Source organism: Phanerochaete carnosa, assembly GCF_000300595.1.
Source record: "Phanerochaete carnosa HHB-10118-sp unplaced genomic scaffold PHACAscaffold_13, whole genome shotgun sequence".
Lineage (NCBI taxonomy): Eukaryota > Fungi > Basidiomycota > Agaricomycetes > Polyporales > Phanerochaetaceae > Phanerochaete > Phanerochaete carnosa.
The window spans coordinates 243338-262869 of record NW_006767640.1 but is presented as its reverse complement, the minus strand read 5'-3'; the positions used below and the strand labels follow the sequence as shown (position 1 = coordinate 262869).

At 54.3% G+C, this 19532-nt stretch overlaps 6 protein-coding genes across 6 annotated transcripts; 2 read left to right on the top strand and 4 right to left on the bottom strand.

The window, feature by feature from the left end:
• Window positions 1-2269: 2269 nt before the first annotated feature.
• On the bottom strand, window positions 2270-4678 carry PHACADRAFT_188652 (uncharacterized protein). Its single transcript, XM_007401561.1, has 9 exons — window positions 4218-4678; window positions 4060-4120; window positions 3892-3997; window positions 3703-3802; window positions 3475-3670; window positions 3318-3417; window positions 2960-3255; window positions 2827-2914; window positions 2270-2778 (listed from the first exon to the last, which is right to left on the bottom strand). Exons 1-9 carry the CDS (start codon window positions 4226-4228, stop codon window positions 2348-2350), a joined length of 1389 nt encoding a protein of 462 aa, XP_007401623.1. The 5' UTR covers window positions 4229-4678; the 3' UTR covers window positions 2270-2347.
• A 430-nt stretch (window positions 4679-5108) lies between these two features.
• PHACADRAFT_178975 (uncharacterized protein) lies at window positions 5109-7243 on the bottom strand (the record flags this gene model as incomplete). The annotated part of the gene is made up of 9 exons (XM_007401560.1): window positions 5109-5394; window positions 5447-5535; window positions 5594-6180; window positions 6233-6289; window positions 6347-6405; window positions 6453-6709; window positions 6760-6875; window positions 6929-7064; window positions 7117-7243. The coding sequence occupies 9 exons, from the start codon at window positions 7241-7243 to the stop codon at window positions 5179-5181; spliced, it is 1644 nt and encodes a 547-aa protein (XP_007401622.1). The 3' UTR covers window positions 5109-5178.
• Window positions 7244-8676: 1433 nt separating this feature from the next.
• On the top strand, window positions 8677-10049 carry PHACADRAFT_265096 (uncharacterized protein). The gene has a single exon (XM_007401559.1). It carries the CDS (start codon window positions 8769-8771, stop codon window positions 9876-9878), a length of 1110 nt encoding a protein of 369 aa, XP_007401621.1. The 5' UTR covers window positions 8677-8768; the 3' UTR covers window positions 9879-10049.
• Window positions 10050-10595: 546 nt separating this feature from the next.
• PHACADRAFT_265095 (uncharacterized protein) lies at window positions 10596-13341 on the bottom strand. The gene is made up of 9 exons (XM_007401558.1): window positions 13035-13341; window positions 12590-12937; window positions 12516-12536; window positions 12336-12467; window positions 11700-12276; window positions 11281-11650; window positions 11149-11228; window positions 10823-11094; window positions 10596-10769 (listed from the first exon to the last, which is right to left on the bottom strand). Exons 1-9 carry the CDS (start codon window positions 13194-13196, stop codon window positions 10695-10697), a joined length of 2037 nt encoding a protein of 678 aa, XP_007401620.1. The 5' UTR covers window positions 13197-13341; the 3' UTR covers window positions 10596-10694.
• Window positions 13342-14102: 761 nt separating this feature from the next.
• On the top strand, window positions 14103-15811 carry PHACADRAFT_265092 (uncharacterized protein). Its single transcript, XM_007401557.1, has 5 exons — window positions 14103-14648; window positions 14708-14984; window positions 15042-15166; window positions 15226-15648; window positions 15707-15811. Exons 1-5 carry the CDS (start codon window positions 14187-14189, stop codon window positions 15773-15775), a joined length of 1356 nt encoding a protein of 451 aa, XP_007401619.1. The 5' UTR covers window positions 14103-14186; the 3' UTR covers window positions 15776-15811.
• Window positions 15812-16257: 446 nt separating this feature from the next.
• Window positions 16258-18647, bottom strand: PHACADRAFT_265089 (uncharacterized protein). Its single transcript, XM_007401556.1, has 10 exons — window positions 18507-18647; window positions 18376-18447; window positions 18240-18325; window positions 18103-18182; window positions 17996-18048; window positions 17797-17942; window positions 17641-17743; window positions 17171-17585; window positions 16616-17099; window positions 16258-16553 (listed from the first exon to the last, which is right to left on the bottom strand). Exons 1-10 carry the CDS (start codon window positions 18597-18599, stop codon window positions 16412-16414), a joined length of 1674 nt encoding a protein of 557 aa, XP_007401618.1. The 5' UTR covers window positions 18600-18647; the 3' UTR covers window positions 16258-16411.
• Window positions 18648-19532: the final 885 nt, after the last annotated feature.

The following is a 19532-nucleotide window of genomic DNA, read 5'->3' as shown; positions in this document are numbered from 1 at the left end:
CGCATGGGCTCCCATCGCTTGAATATAGCGTGGGCCACCTGACGTCCATGGAGTCAGTGTCGGGAAAGCTCGATAACCACAAGAGAAACTCACCAAGGCAGAAACGACCACGACGGAAATGGCATTACGAAGAGGGACGTGAATGGACGTCAAGAAGTCATTCACACGGAGTAAAATGCCTGGAAATTGTGCTGGAAGTACGCTCATCGTCGAAAAGACACGGCGTGTATGTGAGTGAAGCGGGCCCTGTATCACAACTCCCTTTATGAATACCCGCTAGACGCTTCCGCCCAAGAATCACCCTCGCGGGGCAGCGAAATCGGCGTGCTGAAGCATGTTTGAGGATCCTGTATCACCGGTCATAGTCAGCTAGCGGAGGAGATGGGTGCTGAAACGCGTGGAATCAAGGTCGTCCACGTCGAATCGAGGTCGTCCGCGTCGAATCGAGGTTGTCCGCGTCGAATCGAGGTCGTCCGCGTCGAAGCGGCTCCGAGCCGCTTCGCACGCCACTTTTCGTTCGCTTCACGCTCGCTTTCCAGCCCGCTTCGTCCCGACCCTCCTCCTCCCCCTCCTCCCGTGCTATTGCACCAATTTTGTAACAGCCCCATGCACATGGAGTAGTGACGGTGTGATTAATTTATATTAAAATTTTGGTACTTGTTTTCTGCATGTTACGATGAAAAGCGCGTCCCCATATAAGCATTTCTCGGCCGCCCCATGAGTAATTCTTTGGAGGCATTTCCACTCCCCGAGAGCATGCAGGGGCCCCTCTACAGGTATAACAGAGTGTACAGGAAGGAGGCAGATGTCCCCCTCACGCCGCCAGCAATTCGATTTTACTCCCTCGCGAAGTCTACGCGCGCTTCAATCGCGTTTCACTTCGTTCGAAACGACTCTCGAAGTGGCCGTGAATCCGTTTCGCGCGCGAACTTTAAACACCCCTATTAGGATGGTTGGCGAACCCGAGACAGATGGCAGCACGTTGCAAATAGGCGTATGACCGCGTATCACAAGCTCTGACCGCTGCAGGCCACAAGCGCTCTCAAGCCGAAGCTTGGCCGCGCTCCCACGACCCCCTCCTCACAAACGCTTAGATTTAGACTCGGGTAAGCCTGCCAGTGGCACAAACATGTGAATTTGTTCTCGGCACATATAGCTGCTAGCCGTGTGCATGGTTCTGGTATTGGTCACCGGGACGTTGAAGGACCCTGTCCGGCGCACACCAGCAGTGTGCGCATGAGTTATCCAATTCACAGAGTGATAAAGAAAGTCGCGATTGCACGGTACCGGTTCAGTTCGGAAGCTGCATGTGCTGTCTCGTTACATTCATCATCAACACGAGCTGAATCTTCCTACGTAGACAACAGTAAAAGACGCGTGGCTCAATCGAGACTCGAGAGGCAGTCTCGGGTCAAATACTGGAAGCGCCGCGGCTGAACTAGCACTGAGGGAGTCTTTGTGACTATTCTTTCCTGAATTAAAGTGCTACCTACAGAGGACCTGTCTACTAGCGTCCGTGTGCAACAAATATCAGCGTCCGTGGTGGTGCAGGAGTCCATGGCCTCAATAAATATTAGGCAAAATCAAAGACCGGAACATCTCACTGCTCGCCGGGCGACGGTGAGAATGGCCATCGTGATCATGACATGATGCCACAACTATTCGGACAGCATACAGAGCCGGGGCAATCTCCTCCTGGTCGGATTCAGACGACCATATAGGAAACTGGGGGCGGGGATCCTGCATGATCAGAAACTGACAGATATCTGTAATGGGTCATGCGGTCATGGGTGGCACAGTGATGGCGTTTCGTGAATCGTGACAGCCGCGCACTTGAGAGAAATAGCTTGGGGGACTTCACCCTCAGGCTTTAAAGATCTGCCAATAATAATGCTTGTCTCACAAATTCATGTGTGCATGTCTCATTTTTTCCCCGACCGATGATAGTTAGTCACGATACCCAAGATAACTTGTCCGTGAGCTTTGTACAATGGATATTAGGACTTATATTCGGATGAATGAACTTTGGTTCTCATGAACTTGCACAGGAGTCTCACCATTTCTGGAAGGCGCAGCTCTCTGCTAATCCCAGAATAAGTGGTGCACAAGACTTTCCAAAATAATTACCCACAATCTATTCAAAGATTATGTATTATCATTACCAAAAAAGAGGGGAAAGAGAATATTATGCTATGCACACCATAGTCTTTGTAATCTATGATTGCATGCAAAGGTTTCCTTGAGTCATAATGAGTATTTCTGCGGGTGTGCTTGCAATGCTCGTTCATTGAAAGCGGTTAAGCACTTACTGGCCCTAGCTACACTACGTGCAATTGTGCAATGCCTATCATTGCGACCGAGGCAGCCACATAGGTAGATGAGCATCCAGCCTCATCGGTGCTTCGCCCGCAAGCACAGGCGTGGCAGACAGTATCACACTGTGCTTGATGGCGTTCATAACCTTCCGTTCGCCGCCGTCTCTCTTATCTCCTGCTGATCGTTGCAGTTCAACCATAAGAGCCTGCACCTCCGGTGCCTGAGGCAGGCTGCGCGGAGGCAGGGGCGCACCCTCACTGAACACTACGGCGGGTTCGAGCTGGCCGAACGAGCGCATCCACTGGCCTACTGCAGCAAGTGACACACGCACCTCCCACGAGCCGCCCTCCTTAGTTTGATTGTCAGCATTACGGCTAGCAGCGACAATAAGAATGCGCACAGTTATCGTCTTGCACAGCGCGGCGTTTATGCCGAAGGCCAAGAGATGTCCTGCGGCATGATCTATAGCCTACATAGGAAATGATTTGGGATGAAAGGGATGCGCGCCACAATCGCCTGTGTAAGCTGCGTAGGCCTCTGCTTCTCCCGCATTGAACCCAGTCGCGGCCTGTACTACGAGAGAGTCGAACTGTGCTGTCTATGAGCTTTTCACAGCTAAGGTTGCGCAGCAGAAAGCGCGTACCCCGCGTCGATCCTTCCAAGGTCCGTCCCACCCGTACGCATTCAGACTCGCGTAGACAATCCCAGGCCGTGCCGCAACCACGTCTGACACGCCAAAGCCCTTGTCTGCGAGACCACCCGGGCGGTAGCCTTGCAAAAATACGTCTGCATCTTTAAAGAGCTCGCGCAACGTATGACAGTCTCCGGGCTCCGTGAGATCAAGCTGTGTTGTGCGCTTGCCACGCCAGGTGTCCATGCCCACCATTGGCCAGTTAGAAAACTTCGGCGAGGTGACCCACAGGACGTTAGTGCCGTGGGCTGTGAGCAAAGTAGGGCGTTCAGTGAGTTGGAAGATGGTAATTTGACTGTTAGACACCCACCTGCAAGTGTGAGCCTAGACACAGGCCCAGCGATGATGCGCGTGAGTTCGAGTGCGCGGATGCCGTCCGGCGACCGACGGCGCGAAGCATCAGGTGCACGCTTTGGTGCATCACCGACTTAAAGACTTTTGATGAGCTCTACCGGGAGTGTACCTACCAGCGCACAGGCATGACGATGTGCATCCCATTCCTCAAACCGGCGGAGTACAGTGGCAACCGTTTTCCTCAATGCCACTTCCTCTTCAAAGGCGTATGAGTCCCACTGGAGCAAGGACTCTGCAACGGCCTGTTTCGTCGGTGCGCAGCTTAGGGTGTTCAAAATCTCCTGGCAATGAATATTTTCGGTTAAAGGTCTGCATGCATAAGCTGACTCAGATGTACACACTGAGGAAAATTGGTGTGTATGCGGACGCAATTGTTGTCTTTCGTTCGATGAACACCGAACAGCTCGTTCAAAAGCTGGTTGAACCCGATCAATTGCCCATCTACAGTATAGTATATTTCACTCTCTGTTGCACAAACATCATTGGCGATTGAGCGGTCAAAACATTAAAATGAGCTATTATGTACGCACTGAATTCGAGGACGGCATGCCGTGCGTCCGTGGAGACACGCTGTCCAATACCTGTATTCAGATGATGGAAGTATGCGGCAGCCAAACCGGCAAGGCCAACGGAGGTCTGGGTGCGAGATACGCAGAAATAGATACGACTTGATGTGAATTGCTGGAAGAAGAACTCACCTGAGCCACAGAACCGAGCTTGAACGACGAGTTGACCGCGGGATCAGCTTTATCTGTCAGACTCAGGTGTGACAGCCAGCAGGTAGGAAGGCCGTTAGTCTTTCAGAGTGCTTCTGCAGCAAGTATGGAACCCACGGTAGCAGGGCTTGGATAACTACCAGAGCGACATGGTGGGCACTAGTACTTATACTGATGAGAGAAAACTTGGGCCGACTGCGGCTGAGAGTAATCAATGTTATATACACTCCGGCCCCCGAGCCACGCACGATGGCTTACACCATGGATCCGGTGCGGCTGCGGACAACATCTGGTTACGTGAACGACTGAGGAGAATCTCATGGGGGTTTAGAAGAGTGAGTACGGTTTGACAAGTACCGAGAAATATTGGCTGACGAATGGGGATATCAATGGGGGCGCAATACGTGCGAATTTGAAAAGGCAAACGTTCACTTCGCGCTGATGAGCGAGACGGGTTTAGAGCACACAAGCCATACAAAGTCTCGTGTCACGCAAGACACGAGAGATAAGCACAAGCAGGTGTATGGCCCATTTGCGCAGGCGAGAGCAATAGTCTTCAGCCAGCAGCACTCCACCGCGGGCGGGTTGTGGAGCGTATCTGCAGAGGAGAAAGGGGAAGAGAGCGTGCGGCTCCGCTGGTCAGCCTCACGACACATTGAAGCGCAGAGGTGACATACAGTTCTGACCTCTCCTTAAACTAGCGCAAAGGATTGTCGGAGCGATTTTTTTTGGCGAGGGTCTCCCGCCGGTTAAAGCTGGGAGGCGAATTCTTGATCGAGGCCAACAGGAACTTGCAGCGAAGTTGGAAACGTGAGTCATATGCAGTCTGTCATTAAGCTGACTTAGACGCCCTTTGGGTAACAAATATTCACGGTCGAGATGTCGTCCTCCCACCCGTGCGTCCACAGTGATCAGGTTCGCTGCGTACAGTCAACGAGAGCACAAATAAAACTTGGAGTATCCAGATTCCAGTCGCACAAATCTGAAGATTATACGTGAGACTAGCATACTAGGATAATTGTATGAATATTAAAATCTTCCTGAAGTCCGCCTAACATTATTACCAGGACAAAATCGTGAGGATATTGCATGTAGTTGTAGCTACTGAGGCTGCTTCTCCGACTGTTTCTGAGCCTGCCGAAGCCTGCGCTTGGCTCTGAACTTAGGTCCAATGAACATGATCATGAATATGAACGGGCCCGTGGCAACACAGAGACCAGCGAGCACGACAAACGCCCAGCCGACGCCCATTGCGTTGATCATGATATCGATGACGGACACGGTGACCGCTCCCAAACCACAGCGCACAAAGTTATTCTGCGATCATGTTAGCAATCAGCCGTTTGAACAGAGTCGGGAAGGAGCATACACATGCGCTGACGGAAGAGCCCTGGCCGGGTACCAAGTCAACAATGAGTGTCTGGGTGGTGTTCAAAATACAGATGATAGCGTATCCGACTGCACCAGACGTCAGAAACCCATCGTACAAGTGTGGGACAGCAAAAAGAACACTCACAGATAACCTGCAGGATGAGCGGCACCGCGATGTTGACCTTGCTCTGCAGCGCCCACCCGTAGCCAATTGCTACGGCGACATAGATCACGAAGTAGATGGGAATCGTCCGGAAGCGTGCGTACTCAATCGGGAAGTGCTCGTCCTTTGTAACGTCCTCGAATGGCACATCGTACTCGGGGTCTTCGCACGCGCGTCGTTCCAGATTGCGCCGTACACGGCGATACTCGAGGTCGAGCACGCGGCCGTTGATCCAGCTGCCAGCGAGCATACCACCACCGATAGCGAGAAAGCACAGGCCGATGGTCGTCTCAGACAGATACGGGTATGTCACGCTAAAGAGCGTCGAGATCGAGGCCGTCATAGCGTAGAAAAGCGAGTTCTGAACGCCGTTGAAGAGGAGAAGGATAAACACGTCCGGGTAGAACATGATGCGAAATGGGTTCCGGAACTTGGTCTTGGGTGGACGTTCAACGTCGTCATTCGTGCCTGTCCTGTTGCGGCCGATGATGGGAAGCAGGGGCCGATAGATAGGAGGGGGTGTGATGCTACCGTCTCCGACGAGCGAGCGCAGTGTCTCTGGCAAGATTCTAGCTTTGGATTGGTCATATTGCCAGAGGGAGCTGTGCTAAAAACACTTACAAGAGCATAGCAACGAGACAGATTGACGAGCCGATGCACAGAAACCAGAAGATTGACCTGGAAAGCAAACCGTTTGGGCCTAAATAGCTGAGAATATCGCGTTGTATATCGCACCTCCAGCCCAGACCTTGCGCAAGGGCACCGCCAATAACGGGCCCGAGGCATGGCCCAACCTAGCAGGCGGATGAGAAAAAGCTGTAAATACGTACGTGGCACATACCATGGGACCTAAGTTATATAAACCAAAGAAATTACCGCGCTCAGCACGCTCGGTGATATCTGCGATGACGCCCGCTCCAAGCGCAATCGTGCTAGCAGAGCCAGCGGCCTGCACACACCGTAGGACCATGAGTAGCCAGTATGCATTCGTTGGTACGAGGGCGAGTCCGACGCAAGAGAGGGACAGCACGAGCATACAAGCCATAAACATCGGCCTCCTTCCCCAGCGGTCGGCCAGCGTCCCCCAGAACATGGGTGCTAAGGAGCGTTTAAGTGAGCGCACACCCTGCAAGGGCGAGTATGTTCACCTATGCCTTGCAGCAGCACGTACATGGTCACCGTCAGGTTTATATTTTCCGTAGACGTGTGGAAAGCCTTCGCCAGCGTAGGTAACGCTGGGAAGTAAATTTGCGAGGTCAAAGGACTGGATCCGGTTGTGAGCACACGCCTTCGCAGTGGTTCATAGATGCTACTCACCTGAAGAGTCCTGCCACGGCGGCCATAGTGACAATAATCCATTTCTCGCGGTTAGTGTAGATACTGTATGGCTTGTTCGGCTTGTCTGGTGTTGGCTGGGGCTGCTCTAATAATATCTGTCCCTTGGCGACGGGAACTAGCAACAAAAATCAGTAGATAATCCCGAGAAGGACATCGAGTACGCATACTATCGCGAGCGTCGTTATTCTGAAGTGTTTGTACGTCTTCCTCGCTCGTAGATATATCTGTATTGTGCAGTCCCAGAGATCCAGTCTGCTGAGGAGCCTTATAGTCGAACCCGGTCGGTTGTTGCATGTGGATTGTAAAAGAGAGAACAGAAGTGGGTGCTGCAGCATATCAAAAATCTTCCTCGCATATATACTGCTGAGAACTGCTTCAGTCGGCTTGAGGTCGTGAAGCTCATGACGGTGTTGCCGATTCTGTTTGCCTTTCTGGGAGGATGAGTGCGCCCTCCGCGCCGCAATGTCAAATCTGCTGACGGTATTCACGGGCGTCTGATAGGGCGTCCATCACGCTCGCGCCTCTATATACGCTAATCTTTGCGGAGAGACTCACTAAGATGCACGCGCAAGACCAGTTTCGCGAAGAGCCTTATGCTTAGTAGCACGGAATGCTTACTGTGACACATCCCAAGGAGAGCGCGCATGGTAGCTAGCGCCGACGCCAGTCTCTCCAGGCGGTCTCGACGCCATGGTCGTCACTGCCAGGGTATTTTGGACAACTAGGAGTGAATACATGTTTAATGATTTACAGATGAATTCACGATAGGACTGGTAAGATTTTCGTCTTCAGACCTCATATACCTCGATCAACGGGCTAGTTTTCAGCTCCGAAAAATTCCCCCAGTTTCCTTCTCCTCGTCACCTCCACACCAGTGTTTACTCTCCTCCGTGTGACCTCTAATCGTATCTCGCGCTCTTCGTGCTCTCCCTTACCTTACTCATGCGTTCTCCAAGGTACCACGATCTCTCCTTTTCTCCCCATTTCCCTCGAAACTTCTTCCCAAAGTTCAACGTTTCTATTGTCGTACGCGTACGCACCAGGCTCTGTGGACGCCGCGGCAGCTGCTATCATCAGAGTTGAGATGGGGCTGCGCACGCTGAAGCACATCATTATGCAGTCGTTTATGCTGGGCGCCAGCTACTCGAGTCACACTGTGTACAGCGCACACAGCTCAATGAAGAGTAAGCTAAAATCCATTGCGCGTGCCTGCGCGCAATAGAGCAGGGCGCCGGGAAGCTGTACGTGCTGCCCGATAGCGCTAGCTTGCTTTACAAATGTCGACAATGGCACGCAGGGACTGGCTGAATATAATTGAAGGAGGCCACGGGCCTTGGTCAGGTACGCAGAAGCGTGCCTCCGGGATGATCGATGACCACCAATAACAAGTAGCGAGAAGAGTAGGGTGTGGAGCGTTTCCCTGCAGATCAATGTATTACTCTGGTTGAGATGGCCCATGTATGTGCAATAAGCTTACAGTACTTGGTTCGGGATAACAGCACGGATTACAAGCGTGCTAGCGCAGAGTGTACCTGTACCAACCTGCAGGGCGGGAGATGTTGGCCCTTATCAAATCAGTGATAGATTACAGACAACCCCGAACATCTCCAACATTCCAAGGTTTGGTCTTGTTTCTGAGCTGCTGAGAACTCGTGGAGAACCGTGGCATCTGCATGACAATATGCAAATGCTGACCATCAGTGCTGCGATCTCACTGTAACCACTGTACGCACGTTCTAATCAAAGTAGCCCTGAATGCATATAGCGTCTCCTCTCCGTCCCTCTCTCCTGCGTACGCCCCTCTTTCGGCCTGCATGTTATGGAACGCTGTCCCGTCGAGCTCTGGTTGAGGATCGTCACCCTCGCCTGCACAGACGGGGGATACACAGGCTGCAGTCTATGTCTTGTGTCTCAGAGGATGAGACATATAGTGGAGAGTGTTCGCTTCTTATCTATCTCGCTCGTTCACGAAGAGCAGCTGCTTGCCTTTTCACGCCTGCTACCTGACCCAGACTCCCAGTACTCTCCACCCGTGATTCGACACCTCCTCATATTCGTCAAATTATACTTTCGCAGTGACCCCGAGGGGAAGTCGAGGGGCGAAAGCTTGCAGCAGGCTACTCGAAAGATTATCTCCGTGGCTGCGCCCAATGTGGAGACCCTCGTCGTACATCAAGCCAGATACGACCTTGTGTTCTCTATGCTCAAATTTCCCGCCCTCCGTGACCTTTCACTCGACGGGCTGAGCTCCAGCTCTGAAATAAACATCTCCCGCTTCCCCGCCCTTCGTCGTCTGCATCTCGGCTCGAGCCAGGTCCTCCTTGACTTCTGGTCAGACCTGGCGCACTTCGCTCGCTCCCTCACACACCTCCGGATCTCTGGCATTGCCCTGAGTAGGACAATCTCTCCATTCCTCCTCATCCTCCTCGATCTGCCCATTCAAAACCACGCTGAAAGTATCGCCGCGATAAGGAGGGACAACGAATACACGCTGAGTTCGGCAGACGCCGCGAATGCCGTTGCTTTTGCGGAAGGGCTCCCCGCGCTGGAACACATCGTCATACAGCCCTATAAAATTGGCATCGTCAGCCGACGCGCTCCGGGCATTCGCGAACACTACTTAATGAAGTATGGGTTAGTTAGGATCGCGCGCGCGTGCGCTCAAGCGCAGGGCACCAAGAAGCTGTACGTACTGCCTGATAGTCCGGCGTACAGCGTTGACGAGGCACGGAGGGATTGGCTGGAGATGGTTGAAGGCGGCGATGGGCCTTGGTCCGCGAGCGCAGACGGGTATGGCGTCGGAGCGTCTGTTCATAACCAGAGGCAAGAAGAACATGGGGCTCACGATGTCCGGCCTCCGCCTCATCTACTCCGCCGCATCCCACACCAGGCTCTACCCACCGAAGGTGAGCTCCCACCGACTTCATGAGTTCATACATTGATTTGTGCGGCTTTGGCAGTCAGGAGTTATGATTCCGCTCATTCCTCTGAGAGCTGAATTGATGAAAATACACTGGTAATAATTTGGTTCACGATATTGCCAAGAGCAGGACAGGACCTATGAGGATGATTTTTATGAGATTATTATGCTGCGATGATGCCATTAGCACACCTAAACCTATGGAGCTGAAGCGAGAAGAGCTGAGCCTGAATACCCGTCCCATATACTATTTGTTGATGAATAGTGCTCGACCCTGCTGTATTTATCAGGGCTCACACCATTTCCAGAGCTAGCCAGATACGGATGGAGGCGCACGTGGCCGCCCCGCGGGCTCAGCTCTGCGAGCGGCTGGTAAACGAGCCTACTAGCCAGATGGTAACCGGTCAGCCACCTGACGCACGATCATCCTGTCGCCTCCGAGGACCCACCACATATCAACTCTGTGGCTTACGGAACCAGGAAGATTTGCAGCAAACGTATCCGAGTCGATGCAGGGTGGACCCCCTTCTCGGGTCGGCTACATGCTCAACATGGGTGACGAATGAGGTACCGCAGATGCCCGTTCAACCATTGTTAAAACACCGTGTCCGTGTCCGGAGACCACCAAGAGAATGAACAAACCCGATTAAGAGCGGTGTCTGGAGTCTGGACCAAGTATAGTACTTGCTGTACCTCCTGCGCCAACAACACTCACAACAAATGATAGTTTCGAGCTCCCACGCGAGGAGATATTTGTTTGATATTGAGTTGTGATTGACTATAATACACTTACCCCGACAGTAAAGTTTTGTCGAGCCATATCCTTCAGAGGCTGGACTTGTTGTCACCGAACAGCTCCTTGATAAACGCCTCCGAGTTGGGCTCGCGGCCGAGGAAGTTCTGCCAACGACACATTAGTCACCATTAACCAGACACGAGTCCGTAGTAAATACCTTAAGGGACACAAGATCGTCCTGACTTCCTCCGGGACGCAGGATATGTTCACGGTAGCGCTGTCCACGTGCAGGGTCGAGTGGGTCGCCCTTGAAGACCGTTGCGTACATGTCCGCAGCGAAGACGAGCGAGTAGGTGTAGCCGTAGTAGCCAGCGTCATAGCCGCCGGCGATGTGTCCAAACGAGCCCTGTCCAGGAGTGGGCTTGCCAGCGGAGACAAGCGAAATTTTCTCTCGCATTGTGTTCCAGAGCTCGGTGTAGTCGTCGGCCTCTGTCGAGCAATATTAACGATCTAAAGGCGAAGCGGGTACGAGAGAGGACCAACCCTTGTCGATGTGTACTTTGAGATCGAAGTTCGCAAAGAACAGCTGGCGAAGGTAGAATAAGCCGACATTGACGTATCGACTGCACGTACAGGCTCAGCTATAAGCATAGTATCTGTTAGACGGCTTCGTACCTCTTGACAATCTTCTCAATCAGGTCCGCAGGTAGAGGCTTTTTGGTGTCGAAGTGGCTGGACATACGCTCGAGAACCCTGGGCTCCCAACACCAATTTTCGAGCATCTGCGACGGCGCCTCGACGAAGTCGCGCGCGACGGAAGTGCCATGGAAGCGGGCGAAGCGCGTCTTACTCAGAAGGCCATGGAAGACGTGGCCCATCTCGTGGAAGAACGTAGTGACGTCGTCGTGGCGCATGAGCGCGGGCTTACTCGGAGTCGGCTTTGCGAGATTCGCAACCATGGCCGTGAGTGGGTAGCTCCGCGAGCCATCCTCACGTTTGTAGCCGGAGAGGAGACCCCAAACCGCTGCATGAGAGTATTTGGACTCTAAACGACGCGTTAGCCAGTGATTGTTAGATAGAGCATGCGAGCTGACCGCGAGGGAAGAGATCGAGATAGCACCAGCCAACAAAACCGGACTCGTCCTTGGCATCTTTTTCCCAGACAGCAAACTGCTGCACCTCCGGATGCCATGTTTCGCCCTTAACTTCAACGAACTTGACGCCAAGCAAATTCTGGTAAATTTCGAGGATAGCAGGAACGACAACCGTGACTGGGAAATACTCCTTGACGAGCATGTCGTCCAGATCGAGACTCTTCTCGACATATTTGCGATCGTAGTACCTGTAATCCCAGATATTGAACTCGCCATCAAACTCGAGACCCTTCTTTTTGTGCTCTTCTTGCTTCAATGCAAGCAGAATCTCTCGTTCCTTGAGGGCAACGGGACGAAGCTTCTGTTCCAGATCGGCAAGGAACTCCTTCACGGTCTTTGCATTCTTGGCCATCTTGACTTCAGTGACATAGTCCGCCCAAGTGGAGTAGTTGAGTAAATCGGCGATTTTGCGACGAAGCCCGAGGATCTTGTCCAGTACGGGAACGTTAATCGACAAGCGAGATTCGTAGGCTTCGAATGCTCGCTGACGAATGGTTGGATTCTCCGCGAATTTAAGCTGTGAAGATGGCGCGTCAGCAACTTTCGATATGTACGTGTAGCGAAAGGTCCACATACGACAGGGAAAATGTCAGGAGTCTTGAAGGTGACATCGTATAAGTCCTTTCCGTCTTCTGTCCGTTTGCTGTATCCTGAAACGACATCTGCTGGTACACCCTTGAGGTCCTCTAAGGTAAAGGCAATAGTCCCCTGGCGTGATGTTAGAAATGTGGCAAAACGATCCGTTTTGTGTCATACCTTCTCTTCGTTGAAGTTTTTCTAAATATAAAACATTAGAATCATCCAAAAAGATACGCACGATATGCACTCACGCTGAATTCGAGGGAAGTGGCAGACAACTCTTTCTTGAGCGTCGTGAGCTCCGTACGCTTCTCCTCGGGAAGGGCTAACCCCGCACGAGTACCATCCAAGATCATCTTCTCAACCAAACGTTCTTCCTCAGGAGTAAGCTTTTGACCCGATTTCTTGATATTCTCTTGGGCGGCCTGCTTAGCCTGGAAGAGATCGAGACGCATAGACATTTCGACGCCATAGTCGCGGGCCATCGCCTCGGCCTCGTTCGAAGCATCGCGCAGATCCTTGGATGGAGACACATTCTGGTAAAAAGCAAGAGGTTCCATGACATGTTCGAAGTCTGCCTCGCTCCGCGCGAGGGCAAGCTACTCTGTCGTGTCAGTAGCAGAGAATGAAAGAACGAGACGACTTCACGTACAAAGACCTGCAGATCGTTCGTCAGAGGTACTATAGGACCATTGTCAAGTCACGTACAGAATCAAATGTGCACTCCTCTGGTGGCAGAGACGATATCTTGTCCATGAGCTTTCGGTCGTTGTCGATGAGCTCCTTTGCAATCCTCCGTACATCCTCCGGTGAGTGCGTCCACGACGGCGCAGGCTGAGGCGGGGTCAACGAAGCCATTGTAGGATCGGTGGTGCCAAATATCGATGAGATGGTAGAGAACAAGGTAGAGGGCGATCGATGCAGGACTAAATGAGGCGTGACCCACCGCGTGCAGCCGAAACTTGATTTCTGTGCCAAAGTCGCCAGACCCGCGGCTGCCAGTGCGCCGATGCCTAGGATATGTCGCCGGCGGAAGCCATGCTTCACGACGGGCGAGGTGACCTTCGAGCCTGCTCGAAGGAGCTGGCTCATCCCGGACGTCGTGGTGAGTGTGAAAGCGAGCTTACCCGAGCTGAGCGCGGATCAGAAAAATATTGGCATCGGGGTGTTTTGGAAGTGCCGGATCGACAGCGCAGTACGTAAGGATTTTGGTCTCAATATCATGCACATTTTCTAGCTGGTAGAGAGCAGTCCCAGACGAAAAACACTTCTCGGGACAACCGCCATATCCGAATGAAGCAAGAGGGGCGCGTCAGTTGATGCGCTGCCGTGATCGCTTGACTAGTCTCAACCCGTCGCCCGATAACGCTGACGCAGACGAATATGTGACTCGACGTTCCTTGTACATCTATACCCTCAGTTTTCCAGCCGAAGAGACCGCGTAGACTGATGCTCACCAGAGAACAGGGAGTGGGATCAAATGCCCCTTTCACCTATTGGACGGGCGTTGTCTGCTTTGGCCCTCAGTCAAGTCTCCAGATCTTGCGTTATGGGCCAATTCGAATATTGGTTTCACCTGAGAAATTTCATTGTTATATATTCCCGGCAACAAATGCATGTATCTAAGAGACGGTTTTTGCCAAAAAAAAAAAAAATGCACGGCCCAGGAGTCTAGACTCTAGAGCCCGGAGAGTAAACAAGGCGCTTAAATTACTTATACCTTTGGCGCCTGTAGCAGCTGCCTCCGCGCCGCTTACCTTGTCGCTAACCTGCTCATCTCGTTCGCCGCGCCCTCCTTGGTGACCGTCTTGATATACCCGGGTCATACTACCGACACTGATAACGACGATGGAATCGCCAACACCAGCAGCCGCGGCTCTCATCCGTAAGAAGCGCAACTTTAAGGCTCTGCAGCTCGATGTGTCCAAGTCCCAGACACCATCTCCGACGGAGCCCGCGCCGACGAGGCTGGCTCCCGCGCCAGGTGCTGGCGCAGGCGGAAAGAAGCGGCCGCCACCGATGAAGCTGGCCGCACCCAAGATCAACGCCAACGGTACCACAGCCGAGCAGAACGAGCCGGCGGAGGGCGGTCCAACTTCCGCGCCGGCAACAGGCAACAAGTCGACCAACCGCATGACGTACCACAGTGCACTGTCGCACACGCTTGCGAACCTCGATCTTAAATCGGAGAACAAGTATCACGACTTGCGGAACGAGGACCTCAAGGACCTTCACGAGCTCGGCCAAGGCAATGGTGGGAGTGTCAAGATGGTCGAGCACGTCCCGACGAACACGATCATGGCGAAGAAGGTGCGTGCACGGCCTGCTGTGTCGCTTGTACATGTCACTCATAAGATCTCGTGCTTCAGATTGTCCTCATCGACGCCAAGCCGGCTGTACGAAAACAGATCCTCCGCGAGCTGCAAATTATGCATGATTGCAACTCGCAATACATTATCTCATTCTACGGCGCGTTTATTTCAGACCCAAATATCTGCATTTGCATGGAGTTCATGGACAAGGGCTCTCTCGACGGTATATACAAGAAGATTGGGCCGATTGACGTTGACGTGGTGGGAAAGGTAGCGCTGGCAGTGCTCGAAGGGCTCACATATCTGTATGACGTGCACCGGATTATCCACCGTGGTGAGTGACCCCCAGACCAACTCCAGCTCCTCGAGAGCGTGGACTGATGGTCTCCAGATATCAAGCCGTCAAATATCCTATTCAACTCGAAGGGCCAGATTAAGATCTGCGACTTTGGTGTCTCAGGCGAGCTCATCAACTCCATCGCGGACACGTTTGTCGGCACATCAACCTACATGAGCGTGAGTGCTGGACTCGCGTTTCCAAGCGGACAGACGAATTTGACTTCCTGATCTGGCAGCCTGAGCGGATACAGGGTGCTCAGTACACGGTCAAGTCGGACGTGTGGTCGCTGGGCATCTCGCTCATCGAGCTCGCGCTCGGCCGGTTCCCCTTTTCGGACAGCGCGTCGGACGACTCGGACCTTTCCGACTTTGAGAACACGCTCTCGCCGAGCCGGCCGCGGGGCCTCGCGCTGCGGAGCGCGGAGGAGGCCCGCGCAGAGAAGGAGAAGCGCGACAAGAAGAAGAAGCGGAAGAGCAAGGGCGTCAGCCTCCAGGGCGGCGGCATGACGATGAGCATCCTCGAGCTTCTACAGCACATCGTGAACGAGCCCGCGCCGCGCCTGACCCCCGAGGGCCGCTTCCCGAAGGAGGCAGAGGACTTTGTCGACAGCTGCCTGTTCAAGGAGCCCGACGAGCGGAAAACGCCCAAGGAGCTCCTCGTGCGTCCCAATCAGTCCCTTTGTCTCCCTTTCCTCGCTGTTGACGCGTGCCGCACAGAAACACCCGTGGGTCGAGGGCTCGCGGACAAGCGGCTTCGACCTCGTCGCCTGGGCGTCGACATTTTAGACCTATCTAATCTGATATCATGCAGCCAAGGCACACGCCCCCCAAATCAGCTTCTTGCCTTGTTCTCCTTCTCCTTCATCAAGGAAGACTTATACCCCTACCATTTGTTGTTTCACTCTTGCATGCTGTCTGTTTTATAGGGGTGGTCCCGTTCATGTAATTGTAGCCTCGAGTCTTGCAAAGCGTGGGCAATGATACGACCGTCGGGGCCGGCTGGGCCGACGCGACGCAACCTAACCTCGTGGCTTGCCCTCCGAGAGTGTGTACCAACTCCGAGCCGCCCCTAGGACAACGGTTACAGTCTGTTGCACTCGTGAACGTGAATATATTCGTCAGGCTGCAGAGCATTATAATAGGGCATGCGGTCGCAGAGCTACCAAACGGGAGTTCCACGGTGTCCTAGGTATGTCGTCGGTAGAATGAAGAATCGTCGAGGAAAAACCGTCCAAGGATCATATACTACGGCGTTGCAATCGTGGGGGTGCATTGAGAACGTCGTATGAGGAGTTGCGGTCGTCGAAAATCGTGGGTTCCGTGCGTTCTTGGAAATAGTCATAAAATTAGGAGGTCGTCCCGCCGTTTTTGGAAGCGAGAAGGGCGTCGGCACTGCGAGGATCATGGCACATGGCGTGCCCCTCACTGGACCCATTCCTCCTTGTTGGGCTCCCACTGCGCATGCGGGCGGTAGTTGAGCGTCGGGTGCTCCATCCTGTGCTTCACCGACTCGTGTACCTTGGGGTTCTTGTCCGGGATGTGGCGCCCGCGGCCCCTGTGTATGCTGCCAAAAACGGGCACATCGAGTTCAGCGACACTAGAAAAAAGGCGCGCGCGCGCACGCACCTCCACTTGTCATGCCACTTGCCGTCCCCGTCCTGGTAGCAGTAGTTCGTCGGCATGAGCTCGAGCAGCCACCAGAACCGGCAGAGCCGGAGCTGGTCGAACAGCGGCGCGGTCGCGTCCGCGTCCTCCGGCACCGCGTCCGTCGCGACCGCCCGCGACTTCCCGCTCCCGCTGCTCGCCGTCGACTCGCCGCTCGCGCGCCCGTACCCGAACGCCTCGAGCGGCTGCTGGTCCCCGGGCCGCCCACCGTTGGGCGGCAGCGCGTCGGTCTTGACGGCGAGCGTGGGCGGCGTGGTGGCGGGCGGGGGAGGGGACGTGAAGCCCGTGGGGACGAGCGCGGCGTCGAGGATACCCGCGCGCCGGAGCGCGTCGCTGTCGAAGGCGATGCCGCACTGCGCCTGCACGACCTGGCGCACCATCCAGCGGAGGGAGATATCCGAGAGCGCGTGCGGCGTGTCGTTCGGCACGCACCCGCCGCCGACGTCTGTTGCTCTGTGTGTGAGCGCGGGGCAGGGCACAGAAGGGAGGGGGGAAGGCGAGGGAATGGGTACGTACCGCCGTGGCTCCCGGCGAACCAGACCTCGAGCACGTTCGTCTCGACTTGGTCCCCTGCGGGGTCGTCGAGCGGGCGGATGCTGTCGTGCTTCTTCGCGCGGCGCCCCTGGAGGCACGGTACCTTCGCGTACGGGCCTGTCGTCTTTCTGAAGAGCCCCTTCAGCCAGCGCGTCTTCTTCTTCCCGTCCGCGGGCGTCTGGTTTTCGTTGGCTGGAGGGGGCTGCGCCGCCTCGGCTTCTGCCCGCATGTCGGCTTCCATGCGCGCCCTCTTGTTCTCTTCGTCGAACGATGCCACGGCAGAGATGGGAGACGTCGTCGGCTGTGCGTCCTCCTGGATAGCGATCAGGTCGGAGACGGTGGCGGAGGCATCGCAGGTCAGGCGATGGTACAGGTTCGGCTGGAACTTCGCGCGACGCTGCGTGGCAGGTGAGCCTGGCTCACGGAAGTGCAGTACGAAACCATTCCCCTACCTCATCCAGCGCGAGTGCGTGTCGGAAGGTCTTGATCGTCGTGTTCGTGGTCGTAAATGGCAGGGTCTTGCTCCTCAGCAGGCCCACGCTCGCAACGGTATCCCTGAGAGGCAGTCAATACCCTCATGCATGCGCGTATATGCGTCGATAGCGCACCAAACCCCAATGAACTCGACCATGACGCTTCTGCAGAACGTCCTCTTAAATCCGGCCGCGAGTTCTCTGTGATTTTTGTCGCAGTTCTTGAAAAGCTTGTATGCGAGCGGGAGCTGCTCTGGGTTGTCTTTGGGCAGTAGACCAATCTTTCAATACAGTTTGAGATATATCCCCGATCCGAGGAATCAAACGGGCCAACCTTGTGAAGCATGCCAGCCAGGGCTCTCGCAGTGTATGCCCCGCGAGAAAACCCTAAGAGTAGGGCACGGTCAACCTCTGTCAAGTGGAGGGGACTTGCAAACGAACCAAAGATGCAGATCTTGTCGCCGGGACGGTAGTTTTGCATGAGGAAGGTGTAGCCTCCTCGGACATGCTCATCGAGGTACCTGTAAGGGAGAGCCGCTAAGCTCGTTAGCATACAACGAGCGAAGATGAAAGCCTACCAGGCTATAGCTTCGTCCAGCATTCTGGCGCCCCATTGGAAGAGAGGCTGGACAGCACCAGGATGGAAATAGGTGCCTACGCCGGGCTATATGCGTGGCGTCAGCCAGTGAATGAATGCGACATTCTTCTACCTACCTGGTAATAACACAGCTGGTCGTCCGTGTTGTCCTTCTTTAGCAGTGAGTAAAGCTTGACGACATTAGTGTTCTGCAGTGTCACGTCGGTGAGTGGGTCTCGAAGCGCGTTGATCAATGAATGATGCAGACATCACCGTCAAATTGGTTGGAGGTCCCATCAAAGCAAAGCACGAGCGTGCGGGTCTTGGGAGGCTTGACGCTCGCCACGGAGTCGAAGCTCATCTTCAGTTGAGACAACGGCGCAGCCGTTACAGTACCGGTGAGAGCAGGTACAAGCGGAGCGTGAGGCTCGGCGGAGGGGACCGAGACGGAAGTCGTGGACTGGGCGTTCATCGCAGCCAGAGTATTTAAATGCACGGAATCTCGGCGTCGGCGGGGACAGCGTGGTGATGGCTAGTGATGAAACGAGCTGTATCGTTGCTATGCTTCTGTGAAGATCGCAGCTGTGCGAGGGGAAGGCGTCGTCGGACGAGGAGGTGGGGGATCGAGCGGGCGGGTCAGTGGATGAGTAGTTAGGTGTATATGAATGGCTGGGACAGTGGCCACCCGGCGTGGTTTGGCCCCCAGATACTGTTCAGCCAGCTTCTGGGAAGGCGAAGGCTACATCACGAGATAGACGGGTTACAGGAACAACATAACCAAATCTGTCAAGCCATCTTTGCATCATCAGCTAACAGCTCCACAGGCCGACACGGGTGGGCACAGGCAGCCCCCACAGCCAAGCCTTGTCTAACGCGTCTCTCGCGCCACACGGAATACAAGGCCACAGACCATGACTGTCGTAATACCCCCACATACGCAGCAGGAGCCTGTGCAGGCCACAAGAGCCACGTGAACAAATATTCCTTCCGATCGCTGAAGGCAGCGCGACCCTCCGAGGTCTGGCGGGCCACCCCAGCACCAAGCAAAGCTCCAGAATATCGGCACCACAGCATTTGCGACGGAGAAGCTTCATGTCAGGTTGGTGTTGCGGCGCCGGCCTCGCTCTGTCCGGCGGGTCTCGCAGGGATTAGCGCCGGAGAGGCCGTGATATTCAAAATTCCGCGAGCGCACTCTACACAATGATATACGCCCAAAGATGCACCACCGTGAGCATGTTAAGATGAGCTGAGTTAAAGATCGGAGGTGGGCTCCCGAGAAACAGATCGTCTAGGC